Source organism: Eriocheir sinensis, chromosome 21 (assembly GCF_024679095.1).
Source record: "Eriocheir sinensis breed Jianghai 21 chromosome 21, ASM2467909v1, whole genome shotgun sequence".
NCBI lineage: Eukaryota > Metazoa > Arthropoda > Malacostraca > Decapoda > Varunidae > Eriocheir > Eriocheir sinensis.
Genome location: NC_066529.1, coordinates 845915 through 867959, shown reverse-complemented (window position 1 = coordinate 867959; position 22045 = coordinate 845915). Strand labels below are relative to the sequence as shown.

General features: G+C 43.1%; 1 protein-coding gene and 1 long non-coding RNA gene across 3 annotated transcripts in view; one reads left to right on the top strand and one right to left on the bottom strand.

The window, feature by feature from the left end:
* Positions 1-22045, top strand: part of LOC127001480 (glutamate receptor ionotropic, NMDA 2B-like) — a 204719-nt gene that overhangs the window by 118768 nt on the left and 63906 nt on the right. For both annotated transcript variants that reach the window (XR_007755303.1, XM_050866034.1), the window contains exons 8-10: positions 455-571; positions 8927-9045; positions 12379-12526. Coding sequence is in view for 1 of the 2 variants with exons in the window: in XM_050866034.1 (XP_050721991.1) it covers positions 455-571; positions 8927-9045; positions 12379-12526 (384 nt within the window). In the remaining variant the exon portion in view is untranslated. The remainder of the gene's footprint in view (positions 1-454; positions 572-8926; positions 9046-12378; positions 12527-22045) is intronic.
* Positions 5513-22045, bottom strand: part of LOC127001483 (uncharacterized) — a 95386-nt gene continuing 78853 nt past the window's right edge. The window contains exon 3 of the long non-coding RNA XR_007755308.1: positions 5513-6106. This is a non-coding gene — a long non-coding RNA (uncharacterized LOC127001483). The remainder of the gene's footprint in view (positions 6107-22045) is intronic.

Below are 22045 nucleotides of genomic sequence, written 5' to 3'. Positions count from 1 at the left end.
TGTGTGTGTGTGTGTGTGTGTGTGTGTGTGTGTGTGTGTGCGTTCTCCCTTTCCCCCGCGATCCCCCCCTCCCCCCCACACGCACAATATCCACTCTGCACGCTAGTCCATTCCCCCCTTAGCACACAAACTTCCCTTCAATTCCCTTCCCTTCATCACATTTCCCTTCCTTTCCCTTAATAAAACCCTACACACGCCCTTTTCCCGTCCCCTCCACCCTCTCACACACGCACATACTCCCTCCCACCAACACTCCACATCTCTCCTTCTCTATAAGCTTGGATAAAGTAAGAAGATTAATAAAAGTCGGGTAGTGAGTGTGTGTGAATGGGAGCAGGACAGCACGGACATCAGAGAACAGTTGTATGGTGTCTGGCTCATTGTTTTGATATGCGAGTTATTTAGTGGGTGCTTATTATTCACATTTCTCCCGTGTCTACCTACTTGCTGTTAGATCGGGGTGTGGCGCTCCGGGAAGGACCAGACGGGAACGCTCGAGGTGAAGGACATCGTGTGGCCCGGCTATTCCCACGTCCCTCCCAATGGTATCCCTGAGAAGTTTCACCTCAAGGTCAGTCAAGCTACTTTTATCTACATCCTCATTGTAAAAGGTAACCGAAGTCAGATTCAATATTATTCTAGAAGGTTATTGAAGGGTGTCTTAACGATTCTAGAAGGCTACTGAAAACTCCCTTAACGATTCTAGAAGGCTACTGAAAACTCCCTTAACGATTTTAGAAGGCTACTGATAACTCCCTTAATGATTCTCAAAGGCTGCTGAAAACTACCTTAATGATTTTAGAAGGCTACTGAAAACTCACTTAATGATTCTAGAAGGCTACTGAAAACTCCCTTAACGATTCTAGAAGGCTGGTGAAAATTCCCTTAATGATTCTCGAAGGCTGCTGAAAACTCCCTTAATGATTTTAGAAGGCTACTGAAAACTCACTTAACGATTCTAGAAGGCTTTTGAAAACTCCCTTAATGATTCTAGAAGGCTACTGAAAACTCCCCTAACGATTCTAGAAGGCTGCAGAAAACTCCCTTAACGATTCTAGAAGGCTACTGAAAACTCCCTTAACGATTCTAGAAGGCTGCTGAAAACTCCCCTAACGATTCTAGAAGGCTGCTGAAAACTCCCCTAACGATTCTAGAAGGCTGCTGAAAACTCCCCTAACGATTCTAGAAGGCTGCTGAAAACTCCCTTAACGATTCTAGAAGGCTTTTGAAAACTCCCTTAACAATTCAAGAAGGCTACTGAAAACTCCCTTAACGATTCTAAAAGGCTGCTGAAAACTCCCTTAACGATTCTAGAAGGCTACTGAAAACTCACTTTACGACTATAAAAGGCTGCTGAAAACTCCCTTAACTATTCTCTAAGGCCCCTGAACGAATCTAAAGCGTCATTAAAGGCTTTCTTAACAACTGAAACAGGTCATTGAAGTTTGTTAGAGATGCTGCTTTGGTAATGTTTGCAGTTCTAATCTCTGACGCAATCTTTTCACACAGACCACAACCACAAGAATAGATCAGCATTATGTTCTTATTACGCATACACCGCAGAAAGTTCGCTCCTTCCCCCTCCCCCTCCCCCTCACACTCACACACTCACACACACGGACACACGTACACACAAACAGCTATAAAGGAAAAGGAACAAAGGGCGCGGAACATGAAGACTTTCCGGGAATCCTGCTGAACGATAAAGCGCCATCTGCCGAACAAAGAACAAAGTGAGTGCCTATGAACGCCCGCACGCACGACCTTCACACGGTTATTGTCATAGATTGTTTTATTTTCATCATTGCCGCTATAAAGGCCACCATCATCGTCCACATTTACCCACTAGAACATAATCTAAGTGTATATATAACGTTTCCAGTGAGAGACAACGAGATTTCAATGTTAATTCTGAGTCCCTCTTGCTCTAAATTTGTCCCGCGGGTCACGGTAAGCCTGAACACTCTTCCGGCTTGAGTTTTCGTAGCTGCCCACGCCTCTTCCGCCGGGGATGAGGCGTGGGCGACCCGTTGATGCTGCTGGTGCCTCTCCTGCTGGCTGATTGGTTGGCTGCAGCGTCGTGGGGATTCGTTTGATGAGCAGCGGCTGTCACGGCAACGCTCGGAATCAGGTGTTGGGTTCCTTGATTAACACTTATCATTAGGCTGTGGCGAGGTGTGGTAAGCCTGCGTGTGTGTGTGTGTGCGTGGGGGTGGGTGTCTGACTGATTACATTTTCGTCATCGGACACTTCTGGATGATTCACGTGTATCCTTGTGGTATTCGGCTCTTGATCGCCTCCTTACTGGACATCGGTGAAGCTTGTGATTGTTTGGGTATCTCACTGGGTGGAGGCGGGGGAGGCAAAGCGAGGGTTAGCATTAGCTTCTCGAGATGGACACTTCTGAGAGTACTCACGCACCCATCTTATGTGAGTTGCATATTGGCTGCGTGACACTCGCTGAGGATTATAATGATTTACGTATCTCTGAGGATGTAATGTTCGGCTCCTGGTTGATTCCGAATACCTCTGGAAGTAATTTTATTTGCTTTCACGTTGTTTTATGCTGTCTGGTCATCGTTAAGGCCTGTGTAGTTTCGAGTATCGCTGGAAATTGTATGTTTCACTATTTACAAGCTCCGTTTTCACCTCTGGATGTGCTTACGATGACGGGTCCAACTCGTGATCAGGCCGTGGTGAATTACACACTCACGTCATCAGAGAGGTATCAGGTGGAGCACATATAAGGACAAGAAAGGTGTGGTATTTAATTAGTTCTACTTGCGTCACGCGCCAGGTGGTCACAGCCGCCAGGTAAACATCGACTGGCTGTTGAGAAGTTTAATTAGATGCTGATTATTTACGATATGAGAAGAGAGAGAGAGAAAACAGACAGTTGGATGAAACAAAATAAACAAACACAGATAAACAGATCAAGATGTCTTTCAGATAACACACACACACACACACACACACACACACACACACACACACACACACACACACCACGGGAAAGTTAAGAAGAAACTGTCACAACTCACGACTACGTTACTGGAGGCTGTGTGTTTTGCTGATGTTTGAAACTCTGTCTGCTTATATTATCTTGCGTTGCGTAATTATGTGTGTGAGTGTGTTTGTTTGTGTATGAATTCTGTTATCTGGGTTTCTGCCTGTCTTTCTATCTGTCTTTCACCCTCTCACTCTGTCTTTCATTTCGTTTTTGAATGTACTAATATCAAAATGTGTGTGGGAGTGTGTTTGTTTGTGTATGAATTCTACTGTCTGTATTTTTGCCTGTCTGTCTGTCTGTTTCTCACCCTCTCAGTCTCTCTTTCATCTTGTTTATGAATACCCTAATACCCACCAATAACAGCGATCTTGATACATTAGGCCTATAGGCAAGACATCTGAATGTAAATATGTTTGTTTGTAGTGGAATTCTACTATCTTTATTTCTGTCCTTGTCTGTCTGTCAGTCTGTCTGTCTCTCACTCTCGCAGTCCGTCTTTTATCTTGTTTAAGAATGCCCAATACCAATAACAGCGACCTTGATACATTATTGGCAAAGCACCTGTCATATGAGCCAGCGAGAGACGATATTTCTCTCCTCCCAAGTCCGTCTTATCCACAAGGCAGAGTATATTAAGGCAAGTTCCTCTCCCTCAGTAATAAAGAGTCTGCGTCCTTTCCACACTCCCACTATGTAATGTTCAGATGCTTATATAGAGGAGTCACGTGGAGGGCAAATTGTAAGCAGGTTGGTAATATTGAAACGTCACTTACACATGTTTTCCCTTCCCTTTCTTACGACTGTACGTATATTGGGTGAAGTTTGTCTCCTCCTCCTCCTCCTCCTCTTCCTCCTCCTTTTCCTCTTCTAACTCCTACCACGTGACACAAGCCAGCCAACTCATCTACATGTCTATACACACACACACACACACACACACACACACACACACACACACACACACACACACACACACACCTGGGGCTTTACACCTGACCCGTCACCCGGAAAACCACACCGCCTCCTACCGCACCACGCACTGCTTTCCACCACCTCACCTCCCCCCCCACCACCCCAGGCCACCTATGCTCTTTCATATAGTACATTTTCCTTTTTTTTCTCTTTGTTATATTTCACAATTGCATTTTTAACATGTATATTTTCAGCTTTACAGATGCAGTCACTTAATAAACCGTTTATTATTATTATTATTATTATTATTATTATTATTATTATTACACACATATACACACACACCGCTGGCTACATTGTTAATCCTCAACCGCTTCAGAACGTTGCATTTGATTGAAACATTTATACACCCACGCCGTCGTATCATACTAAATATAGTAATGCCACGGTTGCTTTAGTTCCTGTTGTTCTTTCTGTTATTATTATTAGTCACTATTATTATTATTATTATTATCATTATCATTATTATTTGCTATCATATCGTTCGGAGTTTCCCATCCATTTCCAAACTTCTTGAAACGGGATATTAGCGGGGGTGGGGTGGGGAGAGAGAGAGAGAGAGAGAGATACTCTTTGTGTGTGTGTGTGTGTGTGTGTGTGTGTGTGTGTGTGTGTGTTTGTGTGTGTGTGTGTGTGTGTGTGTGTGTGTGTGTGTGTGTGTGTGTGTGTGTGTGTGTGTGCGCGCGTATGTGTTCGCGCTCGTGATTGGCTGGGTGAGATTAAAGCCTCTGAAACATATTCCTTTAACACGTATTGAAGTATGCGACAACAATGACAACGACACACAAAGACTCGGTAAACACGGCCGCCACGTTCGGGAGATAACAAGGCGGCGTAGAAAACCATTATAACTTTAAAACATAGCTCCGAAACGTTGATACTATTTGAACATTAGTCATTTGCACGAGTTATTGAATCAGTACTGGCATAAACCAATTTACCCAATAAACACAACGGTATAACTAAGATACAGATCATATCCATTGAAAGTAAACATCTGAAGGGATCAAAAGAACATGTCATCCTCCTCCAGAGCGGCAAGCCTTTGTAAGAGCGCGCGCTGCCGCCATATTTCAAGGCTTCCAAGGTTCCCCCAAACAAACACTTATCTCAGCCCTCCCTGTCTTGCTTTCTTAAATGGTTTCTTTAGTTTCTGCCCATTCTGTTATTAATCATGAACTAATTATTTCATAAAGGCAGTCAGATGAATAAGAGGGGAGCGGGGAGGAAGGAGTGGCTGCGACGGAATGAAGAAATAACTCATTACGATACGAAGAATAATGACCGTGCTCATTAATCGTCCTGCCATGACTGATTTAATGGTGTAGAATAAATCTCTTCTGAGGAGAATAAATCTGGAGTGTTCGCTTTGTACGTGTAATGTAAACGCGGCAAACTGTGGCCGTAGACTATTACGCGTCACCATCTCGCCGACGCTCCGCCCGTATCACATTTAAACTTCCAGGCACTGGGACTTTAGTGACAGTGCAATGGAGATCTTGTTGAAATAAACTTTTGATCAACCTTCTGGTGCTAAATATGGCGGGAGATTTACCAAGATTATAATGTGAGGTTATCATATAATTTATAACCCAGAATCCGTTAAGTAGCTAAAAATATGACGAACTTAAGCGAGTTTTACGATCACTCTTGGGCTTAATGGTGCTAACAATGACATGATAAATCAATACAGGAACATGTAGCAAGAGAGTATGATTTTGAGAGTGAAGAGAGAATTAAGCCGCCCAAGAAAGATCTAACAAACGCTGCCTAGACGCTACAGGAACCCTTCGTTTAAACAGATTATACCATCAGTAAACCACTTCCACCTACATAACCACCACCACCACCACTCTTACTTTTATCATACCACCCACCACAAGCGCCATGATACATAAAACAACATACATAGTCCGGAAAATAAACACTCAAACACACTCACCTCCACCTATGAATCTATGAGACAAACATCCCTGGACGACTTTGGTGGCTCTGTGATAGAGGAGCAGAAGCAGGAGCAGGAGCAGAAGGAAGAGGATGTAGACGGGGAGACGGACTAGAATTACTTTAAGACGGTGATTCGAAGAGGCGATGTTTGTCTTTTATTTTGAGTTGGCAGCGGACCTGGTGAGAAAAAAAAAGTTCATATAAATTTTCTGGTCTTGAGACGTAAAATTTTATTGGCATGCTGTTTTACGATCAGTAGGGAGTTTTATTCAAGAGTGGGAAGGAGAGAGAGGGAGGAGGAGAACCCAGGCAGATATGGAGATTAAGGGAAGACAGAGGGGAGACGAATAGCTAAGGTGAAAGAGGGAAATCAAGGCAGGTATGGGAACTAAGGGAGACAAAGGCGGGGACGAATAGCAAAGATGCCGGTGTAAGAAGGAGGTTGTTTGGCAGGCAAGACCGAAGAGACGGATGCGTGTAAGGAGGAGAGGGGAAGGCAAAGAGATCTGTGTTAGGGAGAGCTGTATGTGAGGGAGAGGTGTGGAGATGGGTGAGATGGAGATAGGGATGCTGAGGGAGGTGAGTTTGAAGGAGGCAGGTGAGGAGATGGATGTATGCAAGGAAACGAAAGGAAGGCAGAGAGGTATGCGTGAGGGAGGAATGTGTGAGATCGATGTGGTAGAGGGAAAGGAGTAGAGATAGGTCATAGGTGGAGAGATGGATGCTGAGGAAGGTCAGTTTGGTGAAGGAGAGAGACATGTGTGGTGCAGGTATGTAGGTCAAAGAGAGAGATAGAGATAGAGATAGATAGATAGATAGATAAAGAGATAGAGAGAGAGCAAGAGAGAGAGAGAGAGAGAGAGAGAGAGAGAGGGGGGGGGGGAGGCGTAGGCAATGCGTGGGGAGAATATAACGCAATAATACTTCCCGAATCGATATGTAAAATTAACGATGGCGTGGGCGTGAAGGGTGGGCGGGAAATATAATAAAAAAATATACATAGGAAGCGAAGACTTATGGCCAGGTGGAATTTATGACCCAAAATTTTTTACGCCCCCCCCCCACGCAAAAAACGTCAAAAACAGTGCCAGCCGAAAAATATTAAGAGATACGAGCTTAAATTTTTTTCACACGAGGACTACGGGAACAAAATATTATGGCAAAGATAGAAGATGAAAGCCATTTATTAGGGAATTTAATAACACACACACACACACACACACACACACACACACACACACACACACACACACACACACACACACACACACACACACACACACACATAGTCAAGGTCACATGCGTGTTTGTCCGTGCAAGGATCGACGCGCGACCGACGAAAATAATCAAGCTCCCGAAAAAGGCTGATATTTCCATCTTAAAAATTATCGCTAAATCCCTGCTTAACGGAATATAGTGAACTAATAGGATTAACAAGCCTGCGCCTCCCTCCCAGCCTGCAGTGATGAGGAGAATATGAGGGAGAGGGGAAGGAGAAGGAGAAGAGAAAAAGGAGGCAGAAGAAGAAAAATAAGAGGAGGAACTTTTAGATAGGGAGGATTAGGAAGAGGGAAGCGGCGTTGAAGAGGAGAAAGAAGAGAGAAGAGGAGGAAGATAAACACTAAGAAGAATGGAAGATAAGATAGATATATAGACAGATAGATAGATGATAGAGAGAGAGAGAGAGAGAGAGAGAAAGGGGTGTAGGGAGACAGGCCGAAATGAGGTGAGAATAGGGAAAAAAGAGGAGGAGGAGGAGGAGGAGGAGGAGGAATGGAAGGAATTCGAGAGGGTGAAGTCAGGCCTTTGAAACAGATAAATTAAGTTCTCAGGAAGGGGCGGAGGAGTCTCAGTCTCTCTCTCTCTCTCTCTCTCTCTCTCTCTCTCTCTCACACACACACACACACACACACACACACACACACGAGGGAATATTCAGGTAGACACTTGCCGAAACGGGCGGAAACCACTCCCGGTGAGGTATATGCCGGAGACGAGGAGGTGCTGCAAGCCTATCAAAGACCCCCCCCCCCCCCACCGTGTGCTCCTTTTCCTTTTCCCTTTCGTCTCATCAACACCAGAGAGGAGTTTAGGATGCTCTCTAAACATAAATTCTCTCTTTTCCCACACCAAACTATATACACGTGGCACTTACATAATTTCCTCAATATTTTTCTTATTTCAATATAGCAAAAATTAAAACACCACCACCACCACTATCACCACCATCACCATCACCACTACCGCCTCCATGACCCCAAGCCCCACCACCACCAATCCACTCAACCAACGTTTTAAGCCTGGAGAAACCTGAGCACGAGGAAGAAAAAACCACATCAGAGGAAGAACGCAATAATGCCTCTATATATAGCCCTAATTTTTCTATCTGTGCTTCCCACGCCTCGTCTTTCCTGCCTTCCTCCTTCTCCTCCTCCTCCTCCTCCTCCTCCTCCTTCCCTTCCCTTCTCTTCCCTTTCACTTCCTTTTCATTGTTACCTTCCTTTCCTATCCTTTCCTTTGAAATCTCTTCCCTTCTCTTCTCTCCCCTTCCCTTTCCTTTCCTTTTCTTTTCTTTTCTTTTCTTTTCTTTTCTTTCCTGTCCTTTCCATTCCTTCCCTTCCCTCCCCTTCCCTTCTCTTCTCTTCTCTTCTCTTCCCTTCCCTTCCCTTCCTTCCCTTACCATCCATTCCCATCCATTTCGTTTCCTCCCCTTCCCTTACCATCCCTTCCCTTCCCTTCACTTTCACACTATTCCATTCCATTCAATTCGGTTCTCATCCCTTTATACCCTTCCATGTCCCTTCCTTTCCCTTCCCATCCCTTCTCTTCCTTTTCTTTTCCATTCCTTCCCTTCCTTTCTCTTTCCCTTTCATTCCATTCCATTCTCATCCCTTCCTTCCTCTTCTATTGCCATCCCTATATTCACTTTCCTTCCCTTCCCTTCCCTTATATTCCCTTCCGTTCCCCTTATTCACGTTCCTTCCATTCCTCCGGCAGATCACCTTCATGGAGGAGCCGCCCTTCATCAACATGGACCCGCCACACCCTGAGACGGGCATGTGCACCGCTAACAAGGGCGTCCACTGCAGGATTGCTTCGGACGAGATGATGCAGGGGTGAGTTGAGGGCAGGGAGAATGGCGTTAGGAAGAGGGGAGGAGATGGGAGGGAGAGGAGAGGAGGCTTGATGATGCAGGGGGGAGAGTGGAAGGTGGGAGGGGTACGAGAGGCTTGTATTGGGTGATGATGGATTTTGGAAATGGAAGGGGGATAAGGAAAAGAGAAAAAATTTTGGATGCAAGAACGAAAGACATGAAAAGTGCAGAGGTGAGAGGGGGAGGAGAGACTTGATGATGCAGGAGGAAGTAGGAGAGGAGAGAAAAGGAGGAGAGGGTAGAGAAGAGGTGGAGGAGAGGTTTGATGATGCAGGGGAGAGTGGGGAGCAGGAAGGAGGGGGGATACGGTGACGGTGGTGGTTTATATGAAGGGAGGAGAGGCTTGATGATGCAGGGAGAAGGGGGAGGAAAAGTAGGGAAGGGAAGGAGAGGGTAGGACGGGTAGGGAACGGGAGGGGAGGTTGGAAAGGGTAGGGAAGGGAAAGCGAGGATGGGGAGGGTAGAAGGATGATAGGAGAGGGCGGGGAGGGAAGTGGAGGAAAGGGTGGGGAGGGTAGGGAAGGGAAGGAAGGAAAGGTCAGATGATGGATTTGGGAAAGGAAAAGGAGAAGAGACGAAGGGAAGAGAAGAATTTAGATAGAAGAATAAGAGTGATGAGAAGGGAGAGAATAGTATCAGAAAAGACGAAAAGAAATGGAAGGAATAGGAAGAGAAAAAAAATGATAATGATAGGAAGGAAAGGAGGAAGAAGGAAGAAGTAGGAAAGTAAGGAGTGGGAAAGAGATAGATAGATAGATAGATAGATAGAGAGAGAGAATGGTGTGTTAGTTTAGGCCTCCAAGTATATCTATTAAGAGACCGAGACACACACACACACACACACACACACACACACACACACACACACACACACCAAAAAGAGAAAAAAAAACACACACCAGAGAACATTATTTTTACGCTCCTAAAGTGCTTTGATGGACAACAATAGCAACAACAACAACAACAACAACAACAACAACAACAACAATTTTATTCTCTATGTTCTCCACCACAACAACAAAATAACGACGCCCCATAAAAAACACAATGGGAGGGAAAACATATATTACGCAAGCAATTATATTTTCTATAGGCGGAGTGATGATATATTTACCCTTTATTCTAGTGTTTTTGAGAGCGCGCGTGTGTGTGTGTGTGTGTGTGTGTGTGTGTGTGTGTGTGTGTGTGTGTGTGTGTGTGTGTGTGTGTGTGTGTGTATACTTCTCACAATCCAATCCAGCACTTCGATTCCTTCTTCTTCCTCCTCTCCCTTCTTCTTTCTTATAAACACATAATTTTCCTCGTTTTCCCCTTCTTTTCCTTTCCCTTCTTTCTTATAAACACATGATTTTCCTCGTTTTCCCCTTCTTTTCCTTTCCCTTCTTCCTCCTCTCCCTTCTTCTTTCTTATAAACACATAATTTTCCTCGTTTTCCCCTTCTTTTCCTTTCCCTTCTTCCTCTTGTCCCTTCTTCTTTCTTATAAACGCATGATTTTCCTCGTTTTCCCCTTCTTTTCCTTTCCCTTCTTCCTCCTCTCCCTTCTTCTTTTTTATAAACACATGATTCTACTCTTTTTCCCCTTTTCTCCGTTTCCTTCTTCCTCCTCTACCTTCTTCTTTTTTATAAACACATGATTCTACTCTTTTTTCCCCTTCTTCTCCGTTCCCTTCATTCTCTATCCCCTCTTCTTTCTTCTGAACGCGACATGATTTTCCTCTTTTTCCCCTCCTTTTCCTTTCCCTTCTTCCTTTTAAACACATGATTTTCCACTTTTTCCTCTACTTTTCCGTTTCCTTCTTTCTCTTCCTTCTCTTCTTTCTTTTAAACGCAACATGATTTTTCTCTTTTTTCCCTTCCCTTTCCCAGTACGTTTTCTCTCTTCTCTCGACCCTCTCTGTATCCTCCCTCTCGCAGCCTTTCCCACGCCGTGCCCACGGTTCACCTCCCCTTCACGTCCTACTCGAAACCTCTTCAAAGTCAACAAGCACTCGACTCATCTTAGGGTCGCTCCGTTCTACATTGGTATCAGTTACTCTTTTTTGGGTTTTGTATGCTTCCCTTTCCTTTCCTTTCCGTTTTTTGTTTTTCATTTTCTCTCTAAACTTAAGACTCCCATCCCTCAGTCATTTTACTTTCTTTCTTTCTCCCTTTCCTTTTCTTTTTTTTTCTTTCTAAACTTAAGACTCCTCTCCCTCATTCCTTCTCGTCCCTTCCCATCATCTTCATTTTCTTCTGTCTCTTTTTAACTACTCAACCTTCAGTCCCTTCCCCCGTTCCCCCTTCTTTATCCAAGCCTAAAAGTCCCTATTAACATCTATTTTCCTTTTCTTCACGTTTTTTTTTTCCTTTACTTTCTAAGTCTCTTCGTTCCTTCCCATCGTCTTCTCTCTCTCTCTCTCTCTCTCTCTCTCTCTCTCTCTCTCTCTCTCTCTCTCTCTCTCTCTCTCTCTCTCTCTCTCTCTCTCTCTATCTAAGTCTGAAAAAAGTTCCTTCTACATCTGCTTCCCTCTCCATCATCTGTCCTAGCAACTAAGCCTCCACGCTCTACCATTTTTTTACCATCCTTTCTGCACCCAAGCTTCCCCTCCTTGCCCTTTGTCTCCTTCCTTATCGGCCTCAGGATTTTCTATACTCGAACCACTAAGACTTCTCCACTCTTTTTCTTCCCTTACCTATATAAAGCTAAATCCTCCCTTCCTTTCCTACGCTATCCTATCACCTTCCTCATCGTCCTTTAAGCTGTTATATATTTTTTTTGTTAGTGGTTGATTTTCGCTTCCATTTCCTTGTTTCATCTCTCTCCAAACTCTCCTTTTCCATCCCTCCCTCTTCTGTTTTCTTCTCCAGCTGTAATTATCCTCCTCACCCTCCCTCTTTCCACTTCTCGTTTCCATTTCTTCCTCCTCTCTCTCTCTGAAATTGCTCCTTCCCTGCTCTTCTTTTCTCCAAGTTGTAATACCGTATCGTCTCCCTACTTCCCTTCCTTACTGATAATTCCTCTCCTCTCCCTCTTCCATTTCTTTTTCTTGACAAGTCCTCTCCTTCCTCTCCCTCTTTCCTTTTCTTCTTGATAACTTTACTCTCCTCTCCCTCCTCCCTCCTTTGCTTCCTTTTTTATCATTCCTCTCCTTACCTCTCCCTCCTTCCTTCCCTTCCATTCCCATCAATCGATCTAGCATAAACCCACCGATTCATTTCCTGTCCTGCTCTTTCCCTTAACACTCCCTGCAAGACTTCATCCCATCCCTCAACCTCCGTGACCTAACCTAACCTCCTCTCCTCTCGCCCCAACAGGGTCAACATCAGCTGGGCCATGAGGAACTCCAGCTACTTCCGCTGTTGCTCGGGATTCTGCATTGACCTCCTCGTGAAGTTCTCGCAGGACCTCGGCTTCTCCTACGACTTCTTCAGGGTGGAGGACGGCTTCTGGGGCGCTATTGTGGTAAGTACGACCTTCTGACTTACTATGGCCCGTAATCTCAGGCGCTTTCGGCTCTCACAATAGAATTTTCAAAGGTCGCAAAGGAGGTTAGTCGGGTTCTCGTGAGTTGTTTCTTCACGTTCACGGTGGAGAAGCCTTGTCAGACTACCACTAGGCTCATAAAAGTATCCATGGAAATACTAACACAAGCTCTATGAAAGGCTTATCAAATGTGGGTGTGAAGACTTCGAAATGTTTGAGAATACTGACTATAATCATCATCAGCATACTACTACTACTACTACTACTACTACTACTACTACTGCTGCTTCTACTACTACTACTACTACTACTACTACTACTACTGTTACTCTTATTACTATGTCTATTACAGTATACGTTTCGTTCCCTTCACGTTTTGAGTTTTTCGATTTCAGTCAATAGTTCGTTCAAGTGAGTCTAAAAATAATTATCACAGTATTGGCAACCCGTGTGTCGCGAGGCCGTGAAGTGGGAGGCTGCGTCGTCAACTCTCTTAGTAATCAGTCACTTGTAACGTGTGGGAGATAAAATGGAGTATACATGATTGCATTTCTCCCTGCGGGCTGTAATATATAAAGAGACTGTGTTGTGAAATTGCCCCTGAGGGATGACACGGCGAAGTGGTGTCAGTATTGTGATTTCACTCTACTTCACTTTATTTGTTTTTTACAGTGAGGGAAGCAGGTCAACGGCAAAAAAAAAAAAAAATAAACAAAATAAAATAAAAAGCCCGATAAGCATTGCCCCTATATAAAAGAGAAGAGTTCGGAAGAGTGGCCTAAAGCGAGGTCAATTTCGGAGGAGAGGCGTCGCAGGAAGAAACTTTAGTAAATGGGTTTTGCTATTTGGGTCGCTGAAGTTTCATGGTTTGTGTCGTACTTTTAATTAACTTTGCATATGTTCCGATTGGCCTCCGCATGTTAGGTATATACGTGTTCCATGTCACTAAACTGTTTGACTTTCAGCGTTCTAGTGATTATTTTGTCGCTTAGCCGAACACAATAACTGCGGAAATTTTGGAATATATATTTTTTCTAACATTATCTTTTCACTGCACACGTTAGTACATTTCCATTCCTCCTTATCTTGGAACCTCTTTATCCATCTTCCTCGGCCTACGTAATTTCATATAATACCTTTTTCTTTCCTCTTTTCATCTTTTCTTCTTGTACCTGTTTTCTTGGTATTCCTCCTCCTCCTCCTCCTCCCCCTCTGTTATATTCTGTAATTTTCTTCGCTTATAAAGTTGTATATTTACTTATTTATATATAACTTTTACATAATTTTTTTTTCTATTGCACGTGTTGGCATATTTCCGTATTTTTTTGCCATTCGTAATTAATTTGCTTGCTGGAGTACAAACATTTTTATTCGTTTTTTTATGTATATTTCACTATCTGTCTATTTTTTTTCAATCCGTCATTTTTTTTCATTTTTTATACCATTTCGCTTCCCTACCGCTGCGAGCATATACAACTTTTTTTTTATCCCGTTGCAACAAATTTTTACACATCCTCCAACTTTTCCATCTCGCCGGAAGTTTGACAGAGGTGTGCGAGGCGGGCAGGGACGTATTTGTCACCTTATTCGGCATTCGTTCGCTCTCTCTCTAGTCATATTTCTTCCGCTTGTCTCGCATTTACTTATTCTACGTCAACGCCGATTGGTTTTCCTTATTCCTGGTTCTTTCGCTTTTTAAACATATTTCCTTTACTTATTCTTATGCCAAACGCCGATTTATTTTCCTTATTTTTTTTTTCCGAATGTCTCGTATTTTCTTATTTTACGTCAACGTCGATTTGTTTTCCTTATTCTTGGTTCTTTCGCTTTCAAAACATATTTCCTTTACTTATTCTTATCCCAAACGCCGATTTATTTTCCTTATTTTGCTTTCGTTCGCTCTCTAGATATATTTCTCCCGCGTGTCTTGTATTTTCTTATTCTACGTCGACGCCGATTTATTCTTTTCTCTGTATTTCGTATTTCCTTATCCTAAACGTCGACTTTGGCCTAACATGTTTCTCGGTTTTACTTATTTTGCTAAAAGATGATTAATTTATTCTCTGCGTCTCACTATTTCGCACCTACTTGTTCTAAACGTCAGCTTTCTTTTGAGTTATAAATTGTTTTGCTAAAAGTTATCCTATTTCTTCTCTACTTCTCTCTATCTCGCTTATTTTGCCAACAGTTAACTAATATCTTCTCTTTGTCTTCTTATTTCGCATCTATATACTCTAAACATCGACGTTCATGCCTGTTACGAATTTCACAATATTCTTCATTTTCTCTCATTTTTCACTTGTCCTTATTTCTTCTCAATGTCTATATCTCGCTTATTTTGCTCAAAGTTAACCCAATATCTTCTCTGTGTCGCCTTATTTCGCATCTACTTACTCTAACCATCGATTTTCATGCCTGTTACAAATTTCACTACTCTTCATTTTTCTTTTATTTTTTTCCACTCACTCGAATTTCCCTTCCATTGAAACATGTCGGGAAAAGTTTGTTTTGTACTGTTTACCTTCCCGGCTGTACCTACTTCCGACCACAGGGAGGGAGTTTTTTTTTCTCTCTCTTTCCTTTTATTCTTGAGTCCGACTTTGGGCGTTCCTGCGGGAAGTCTCTCTCTCTCTCTCTCTCTCTCTCTCTCTCTCTCTCTCTCTCTCTCTCTCTCTCTCTCTCTCTCTCTCATCCCTTGTTTTGTTCGCTAGGTGCATCCAAATGTGTGTGTTCGTTTTTTTTCATGTTTTTTTTTTTTTGTGTGTGTGTAAGTTCTCTCTCTCTCTCTCTCTCTCTCTCTCTCTCTCTCTCTCTCTCTCTCTTGCAGCAGCTTTGTTTCACCACGCTATTTATCCGCTTGCCTTCATCTCCTTTCTTCTTTAACTTCTTTCCTTCTTTTCTCCAACCCTTTTTTTCTTCTTCTATATAGCCTTCTTCGTATTCCTCCTCCTCCTCGTCCTCCTCCATTCTATTCGTGTTCCTCCACTTCATTTCATATATTGCCTTTTGTTTCTTTCCTCTCTTCATTCCTTTCATTTTTCTTGTACCTATTTTTTTTCTTGGTATTCCTTCCCCACCTCCTCCTCCTCCTCTTCCTTCTCCTTTTTATACGTCTAGTTTCACCCCATTTCATATATTACCTTTTTCTTTCCTCTCTCTTCATTCTTTTCATTCTTCTTGTACCTGATTTTTCTTGGTATTTCTTCCCCACCTCCTCCTCCCCCTCCTGCTCATCTTTCTCACCCTTTCCTTCCTCTTCGCTGATGCTATTTTCCTCACCTTTCACACCTTCTCGGGTCTCTCGCCGCCATATTTTTACTCGCTGGCAATATCCTTTCACATTATGTTCCTTCGTCCCCTCAATCTCTCTCTTCCTTTTTCCCTGACACTTTTTTTTATATCTGTTCCATTTTCTCTCTTTCCTGCTTAACTTTTATGGTGTGCGTGTTAGTGTGTGTTTGTCTTTCTGTCTGAATGTCTGTTAAGCTGTTTGTCTTTCGCCTCCTTCCCCTTTCTCTTTTGATCGCTCTCTATGTCCTCCTTTCCCTCCCCTGCCATCACCGTCCCCCTTCTCCTTCCCGTTACTCGGCTCACTAACTTTACTCTTCCCAGAAGCGAATGAAAAGTAGGTTCCAGCTCGCCTCAAACAGACCGTGAAGACCCAAGACTTTCCTCGGGGCATACACCTTGCGCAGATCCGTCCCCTCGCCCTCGATCCCCAGTACATAACAAGCTTACTCCAGAGCACTTCATCCTGCACCACAAAAGGCTTTAATCTCATCGCGCCACCTGGTTCTCTGTCGGCCCTGACTTCTACAATTCCTAGGTGTCCACTCTATTACTTTGTTACTATAGACAAGCACAGTAACAATAGGATAAAGTGACCGAATCTGCAGAGAGAATGGAAAGGGTTGTGAGAAAGAAGATGATGGTAATTAGAAGAGACTGGAAACACAAGGACTAGAAGAGAGGAAAGAGAGGGTCATTAACAAAGGATAATTGATAAAGAATGGAAGGAGTGGAGAGACAGATGATGATAATTGAGAGCGACTTAGAAACAGAGAGAGAAAAAAAGAGAGAAAGGAAAGGGGTTGGAGACATAAGATGATGACAATTGAAAGCGAATAGAAGCATAGAAGGAAAAAAGAGAAAGGAAGGAGTGGAAATGGATACATAAGAGAATGATAATTGAAAGCGACTAGAAACAGAGAGAGAGAGAGAGAGAGTGGGGAGGACAAAATGGTCTCAAACTATAATCCCGCGTGGAGGTTATGTGAAGCGTATCCGCGAAGTCAAAGGGCGCACCACCTCATCACGAACCGGCGGGAGTTAGCGAGGGGGGAAAAATGTGACCCTGACGTTAAGACAAGATAATTAACGGCTGGGAGGCGAAGAGTGCTGATTGTGAGAGAATGGGAAAGTTTGTCTCTACCTTCCCCTTCTCTTCTACTTCCTTCTCCTTACTTTTCTCTTCCCTTTCCTTCCCTTTGTTTCGCTTCGATTCCCTCCAATTTCCTTCCCCGTCATTTCACTTTTGCACTCTACTCCTTTTTTTCTGTTCTTCTTTTCTCTCCTCTTCCGTTTCCTTCCCTTTGCTTCCTTTTGTTTCGCTGCGATTTATTCCAATTCCCTTTTCTTCATTTCTCTCTCTCTCTCTCTCTCTCTCTCTCTCTCTCTCTCTCTCTATCTATCTATCTATTTATCAATCCCCACAAGGGTTTACATGGTTTACGTTTCCGCATCAGGTCTCCTAATCAGTTTACACTCGTAGGAACACTCTTTCGCAATGCCCGCTGGAGTGTTTTTATTCGAGAGGGAAAACACTTCATCAACGAAACGAGTCACCCCTTTTTATTGGGCACCCTGATCTGATCCTCTACGTAAACAGGTGTTGTCTTAATCAGCGGGCTTTTTTGTAGCGGGTTTTCTTGTAGGAGGGTTTTTCGTAGCGATCTTTTCTTGTTGAGGGCTTTCTTGTAGCGGACTTTTTTCGTAGCGGGCTTTCTGTAGCGAGTTTTTTTTTCTGTTTTTATTCATTTTTTCCCTTGAGCTGCTTCCTTTACTGTAGAAAAATCAGTCTCGCTGGTTCGTTCGAGTTTCAAAGTATCCCTAAGGCGGACAGTTTTGCGATGGTTGTTCTCAAAAGGTCGTCGTCTTCTTCAGCTTCAGAGGCGATGAATGAAGACCAGGCAGCCGAGCGGGTTATTACGCGAGAAATCCTTAAGTTAAAATGATAATAAGCACTCATTGATAATTCCTTTCACTTCTGCTCTAAGTCTGCGTAAAGGTGAAGTTTATACACGCCAATCCATTCACTTGCCAGGATCAGGGAAATTTTATAAGTCACAGTTTGATCTTCGACTTCATCCATCGTGAATGAGACACAAAATTGCATCCTTTGTACCCAAATGGCTAACTTTCTTCGTGTTCCAACTTATGTAATTTAAAAGGCGAACTAGCACCCGAAATTGACCTCTCTTTTGGTTACTCTTTAGTTTTTACTTTTGTGGGAGCGGCGAGTAGCGGGCTTTTTTTATTTTTTTTATTTTTTACTCTTTTTGTTGCCCTTGAGCACCATCCTTTGATGTAAAAAAAATTACACTCGCTTACGTTTTCTCATATATACTGAATAAGACAACACAAAATTTCCTATTCTTCCCTTGTCTATACATTATACAGTAAACCGTGAGCCCTATTATGCCTTAATCATACAAGTTTAACTATTACTCAGCGAGAACCATTCAATGAAAGCGAAGGCCAAAAGTTTTAGAACAAGAGATGAACCAAAAACTCCTCTCAAATCACTTATCATAACAAAGAAAAGAGTTCGTCCTCTTCCTAAAAGCTTTCAGATCCTCTTACCATGATTTGAACACAATCTTGGAACACTTAACGCACCTTTTCGCCGGCGCCCGCCTTTCTGCACCCTCCGCATCACGCATTCTTCCCGAGACACGCCGGAGAATAAAACTCTTTCCATTTATCATCTGCTGCTAACTCAGCTTCGATAAAGTTAGTCGCCTTGAACCGCCCGAGACATCCCCCTCCCCAATTTTTTCCTTCCCTCTCCTCCCTTGCCTCTTTGTACTTAAAAGTCTTATACAGAAAGCCTTAGTCTATTCGTTTCAGACTTCTTTTAGTGGTCTTCCTGTTCCTCCATGACCGACGCAGTTCTCATTTCACAACAATAATTCCTATCACTCTTTTCCGTCTATGGCTATGTAGTTCCAAGCGAGCTCCCTAGAGACAACGGCAAAACGTCAATTGTGTTCAAATTTTAATAGACAAGAGAAAATAGTTAGAGAAATAAAATATGTCACTACAACACAGCGACTTTCATTCATATAAAAGTTAAAATCTTCTTAGGTGTAACAAGTGCGATCCGTCTGCAGCTTCACTTCAAACGGTTGCATAATGTAGGCTGGCCAAGTCCATCCTCGCTAGTGTGCACCCACAAAACGCGAGTCTCCGTGAGGGGCGCCGGAACCCCAAGCTGTAAGGCGATTCTGGGAACAAGCCATCGGAAAGCACCTTATTGTGACGGAAAAGTCTCGGATGCTATGAACAAACATCTCTCTCTCTCTCTGTCTGTATCTCTCTCTCTCTCTCTCTCTCTCTCTCTCTCTCTCTCTCTCTCTCTCTCCACTGTCAAAATCAACAAACATTACTTAACTTGTCACAGATACCAAAACAAACTCCTCTATTCCTATTACCTTCTTCTCCTCCTCCTCCTCCTCTTCCTCTTCCTCCTCCTCCTCTTCACCCTTCCCCCAACACCACCACGGCTAGTAATCAAAACTGTCCCAGGTTTTAATCAGCGCTCTTCACCCCCCGTAGCTTTTCCCTCTAAACACAATATTAACTGACGAGAAAATTACTTGTTGAAAATGTGCAATCAGCTATGGAGAGTTTTTTGACAATTTAAGGAAGCGACTCTGGAGGTGGAGCAAGAACCAGAGACGAGAGGAAAGGGAAAGAAGGTACAGCAGGAGAGGAAAGAGAGTGAGAGATGAGGAAGGTATAGGAGAATATCATGAAACAAGAAAATAGATGCAAAAGTGAGTGTGTGGGGAGAGGGAAAGTATAGATAAAAAGGAAGTGAAAAAAGACTGAAGGAAGAAAGGAAATGAAGAGAAAGATAGATGGAAATACTACTGGAAGAAAAGGTAGAGAGAGAGAGGAAAGGAAAATTATACACAAACACTAGAATATATAGAGGAGAATATACGAGGCTCGCACATTATTATTATTATTATTATTATTATTATTATTAGTAGTAGTAGTAGTAGTAGTAGTAATGGTGGTGGTAGTAGTGGTGGTGGTGTGTTTTCCGCGGTCAAAACTCTACGTCTTCCCCCTGCCAGATATCACTTAATCTGTCGCGTGGTCAAGTGAATTCTGGAAAGTTTTTGAAAGATCTATTATTCTCTCTCTCTCTCTCTCTCTCTCTCTCTCTCTCTCTCTCTCTCTCTCTCTCTTTTACTTCTTTCATTCTTTCACACAGTACTTTCAACACCATTTTTTTCTTTCTTTCTAATTTTCACTCACTCTTTGCTTCCATACTCTCTCTCTCTCTCTTACTATCTATCTATCTTTATCTGTATGTGTATTATGTAACCTTATTTTTATATTCACTCTTCTCTAATCTACGTAAACATTTCTCATAACACGAAAATTTGTCCCTATTGATTCCTTCTCATTTGTTCTTCGTTATTCGTGCCTCTCCTCAAATCCTCCCTCCCCACTTTCCCTTTCTGCTATCAATCTTCGTGTTTCCCTCACTCTTCGCACCCCTTCGCTATCTCTCTCTCTCCTCTCCCCTCCATTCCATCACTCTTTTCGCGTGTTGTTCCGTGTTCGCCCGTGCAACAACAGCCCATCCACCTACCTACGCTCTCACATTTCTTCTCGAGCGCTTTTATCCGTCCGTCAGGTACATTTTTTCTCAGTACACGAAATTGAACTATACATATGCATATTTAATCATTTCGCTGGTGTTACCCCTATGAAGTCTTGCTGGATGCGGGACTTTTGTTGGTAACGCGGAGGAGAAGGAGGAGGAGGAGGAGGAAGAGGAAGAATACAATGACAAAGACGAGGAGGATGAGGAGAAGGAGGAGGAGGAGGACGAGTAGCAAAAGGAGGAAGATGAAGCAGAAAAAAAGGGAAATAAGAGGAGGAAAAAAAGGAGGAAGAAGAAAAGGGAGGAAGAGGAAGACGAGGACGAAGAAAAGAACTCGGAGTAGGAGTAGGAGGAGGAGGAGGAGGAGGAGGAAGAGACTAGGAGGCCGAGGAGCAGGAGGAGGAAGATCAAGGAAAAAAAGAAAAAAGGAGAGGAGGAAGAAAAAAATGAAGCAAAACTAATGATTATGATGATAAAAAACATTCAGTGGCCTCCAGGTGATACATAATGTTGGTAAGTTGCTCGTCTCCCTCAAAATCCTAGTCGATATAAAAAAATGAAGAAAAAGGAAGATCTAACATGCTATGGAAACACACACACAAATAACACACACACAAATAACACACCTTCCAATACCTTCCTTTAACAACTCCCAGTCACTCCTTTCATGTTTTCATCCTCTCTCCTTTCTCTATCCCACTTCAAGATCATATAAAGCCATAGTACCTCAATAGAGCATCAAAGAATATATATTTCCCTATTACTGCACGTTTTAACACCTTTCACGACTGTTTTCAGCTCTCCGGCCACCACCAATGTTGTTTTCCATCACCCGCCTACTTCCTATACCTGCCCGACTATCAAAGAACATCTATTTTCACGTTTCAGTATCTCTCACTCATGTTTCCAGCGCTCCGGTCACCACCAATGTTGTTTTCCATCATCTTTCTTCTTTCTGTACCATCCCAACCTTTTTCCTTCTCTCGTCATCCTCTACCATTCGCTCTCCCATCCTCGATCCCTGCCCCCTCGCCCCCTCCTCGTGCTGTGACCCGACTAACGCAAAGCTGACGACACACAGTTGACCAAATATAGATCTTCCAGAGTCAGGTTCAGCTCAAATACGCATACAGCTTGAATCAAACGAGAGAGAGAGAGAGAGAGAGAGAGAGAGAGAGAGAGAGAGAGAGAGAGAGAGAGAGAGAGAGAGAGAGAGAGAGAGAGAGAGAGAGAGAGAGAGAGAGAGAGAGAGAGAGAGAGAGAGAGAGAGATATTAGTAAGAGATAAAACTCCTAATGAACCGCCTTACCCAGCCAACTTCTGCTTCCTGCACCTGACTTTGGAGCGTTAGGGACACGCGAGAGAAGGAAAAAAATGTAAATGTAGAAGGAACTGAATTTTAGACGAGTGCAAACGTGAAAAAAAGAGAAAGAGAGAGAAAGCGAGTGAGTTTGAGAAGAAGAAAAAGGGAAATAGGGGAGGAGGAATCGAAAAAGGGGAACAGGAATGGAAGGAAAAAAAGCAGAATAGACGAAAAGAATGTAAAATGTTAATGTAGAAAGAAGTGATGATAAAGAGAGAAAAAAGAAGGGGAG